Source organism: Bidens hawaiensis, unplaced genomic scaffold (assembly GCF_021521415.1).
Source record: "Bidens hawaiensis isolate Kalapana, Puna unplaced genomic scaffold, B.hawaiensis_p1.1 tig00030786_1, whole genome shotgun sequence".
NCBI lineage: Eukaryota > Viridiplantae > Streptophyta > Magnoliopsida > Asterales > Asteraceae > Bidens > Bidens hawaiensis.
The window spans coordinates 158,786-161,118 of record NW_027495146.1 but is presented as its reverse complement, the minus strand read 5'-3'; the positions used below and the strand labels follow the sequence as shown (position 1 = coordinate 161,118).

Sequence of the window (2,333 nt, the reverse complement as noted above, 5' to 3'; positions counted from 1 at the left end):
TGATTTTAATATGGTTTTCGCCTTTTCGGGCATTTGAATACTACTAAAGACCATATCAAATGAACAGAGCAACTTATCAAGCAAATGTATCAAATGGATACGTATGTACTCACGACGATATCCTGTAATGAAAAATTGACACCATATCAATCAACTCAACCATCGTATTTTTATGCTGTTGTGTATTAAATGGATTGCATGTGGCGTAAGAACAATTGTTACTAGCAAACTTTCATGATATGTTATTTAATTTTATTCTTTTTTTAGATTGACGAATTTTTTGTATTTAAGATACCGCACTCTATAAATTTAAATAGTCATTTTGCTCCATTATACCCAGACTATGTTGTCTTAATAAAAATCATACTGAATTCAAAGTTTGATTTAACGTTCCCCTAAAATCATGCCCCGGGAATTTTCACGTTATCCAGACTGTTATTTAATATTTATGTGTAGCAATAGTGGTGTATTTATTTAAATGACACTTATGTTGCTTTTAAAATAAAGAAACAAATATAGCATACTCATAGTAAGCCGTGCACTCAATTAATAGTACCTGGATAAGCACATGCCACACGGTTCACTGGTTCAGTATCACCTTCGATCCATCTCAATCACTCTCACACTCTCACTTGATTACTATTTCTTCCCATCCCCATTCCCATCTTATCCCTACCACGTTGACCTATTCACCCAACCTCACACCCCACACATGAAGGTCAAACTCGTCATTTCACCTCCCTACTTTCACTACTTAAACCCCTCCCTTCTTCCCTCATTTTCCACACCATTTTACATCACGAGTCAAGAAAACAATAAACTACGTCGCTAATTTATTAATTTTAAAATAGCGTCATTGAGTAAACTAGCCGCATCTAGATGGCTACCTCATTGCTGACTACAACAATGTTAGTAACGACGGTTGTAATTATAGTTTCAATTACAACCGTCGTTCAAGCCTGCCCTGCGTCAGACAGGTCAGCCTTACTAGACTTCAAAGCCGCATTACATGAGCCATACCTAGGCATTTTCAACTCATGGAAAGGCCACAACTGTTGCCACAAATGGTACGGCATCATTTGCGACCCGGAAACCAACCGCGTCGCGGACATAAACCTCCGCGGCGAGTCCGAAGACCCGATCTTCCAAAAATCTCGCCGCACCGGGTACATGAACGGCACAATATCTCCCTCCATTTGCAAACTCGAACGACTCTCCACCGTAATTATCGCCGACTGGAAGGGCATTTCCGGTAGTATACCAAAATGTATAACCTCTTTACCCTTCCTTTGGATTCTAGATCTGATCGGAAATCAAATCTCCGGCGAGATTCCGTACGATATCGGAAAATTAAACCGGTTATCAGTGCTTAACATCGCCGATAACAAACTCACTGGTAGAATACCGAGATCAATTACGAATCTATCCTCCTTAATGCATTTAGATCTACGTAACAATATGATCTCCGGCACGTTACCGGTAAACTTCGGTAAGCTTCGGATGCTCAGCCGTGCGTTATTAAGCGGTAATCGAATCTACGGAACGATTCCGTACACTATTTCCTACATCTACAGGTTATCTGACCTAGACCTATCGTTAAATCGGATATCCGGTTCAATTCCTGAATCAATCGGTTCAATGGCGGTTCTAGCAACGTTGAATTTAGACGGTAATATAATATCCGGTAAATTACCGGCTACGTTGATGAATTCGAGTATAAGTATATTGAATTTGAGTAGGAATGCGATTGAAGGAAGCATACCTGACGTGTTTGGACCGAGATCGTACTTTATGATGCTGGATTTGTCGTGTAATAATTTGAGTGGTGTGATACCGGAGTCGATAGCGTCGGCTTCGTATATCGGACATTTGGATTTGAGTCATAATCATCTCTGTGGTGAGATTCCCGTGGGGTCGTGGTTTGAGCACCTTGAAGCGTCGTCGTTTGTGGATAATGATTGTTTGTGTGGGAAGCCGTTGAAGAGTTGTTAGGTTAGTGTTGAAGTTCCGTTAAGGTGAAGGAGGGAGATGAGATTTGAATAGGATGGCGGTAATATTATTATTAATATTAAATATTAATGTGTATGTATCTATGTATGTGTTTATGTTTATGTATATGTTTATGTATATGGTTAATGGTATGATTATGATTATGATTATGATTAATTTTTACGTAATGTTGTTAGTTATATATGTCAAATTATACCTGTTAGTATTTGTCTCTCATTCCAAATCACATATGGGAACACGTTATGACGATAATTTTTTTTGAACGACTTTTGTTTTTTTATAAGTCATCGTACTCTTCAATTTGAAAAATTCTGTTACTCAAT

General features: G+C 38.4%; 1 protein-coding gene across 1 annotated transcript; it reads left to right on the top strand.

Moving 5' to 3' along the window:
• The first annotated feature begins 846 nt into the window (after nucleotides 1-846).
• LOC143581011 (uncharacterized) lies at nucleotides 847-1,996 on the top strand. Its single transcript, XM_077063895.1, has one exon. The coding sequence runs from the start codon at nucleotides 880-882 to the stop codon at nucleotides 1,990-1,992; it is 1,113 nt and encodes a 370-aa protein (XP_076920010.1). The 5' UTR covers nucleotides 847-879; the 3' UTR covers nucleotides 1,993-1,996.
• The last annotated feature ends 337 nt before the right edge of the window (nucleotides 1,997-2,333 follow it).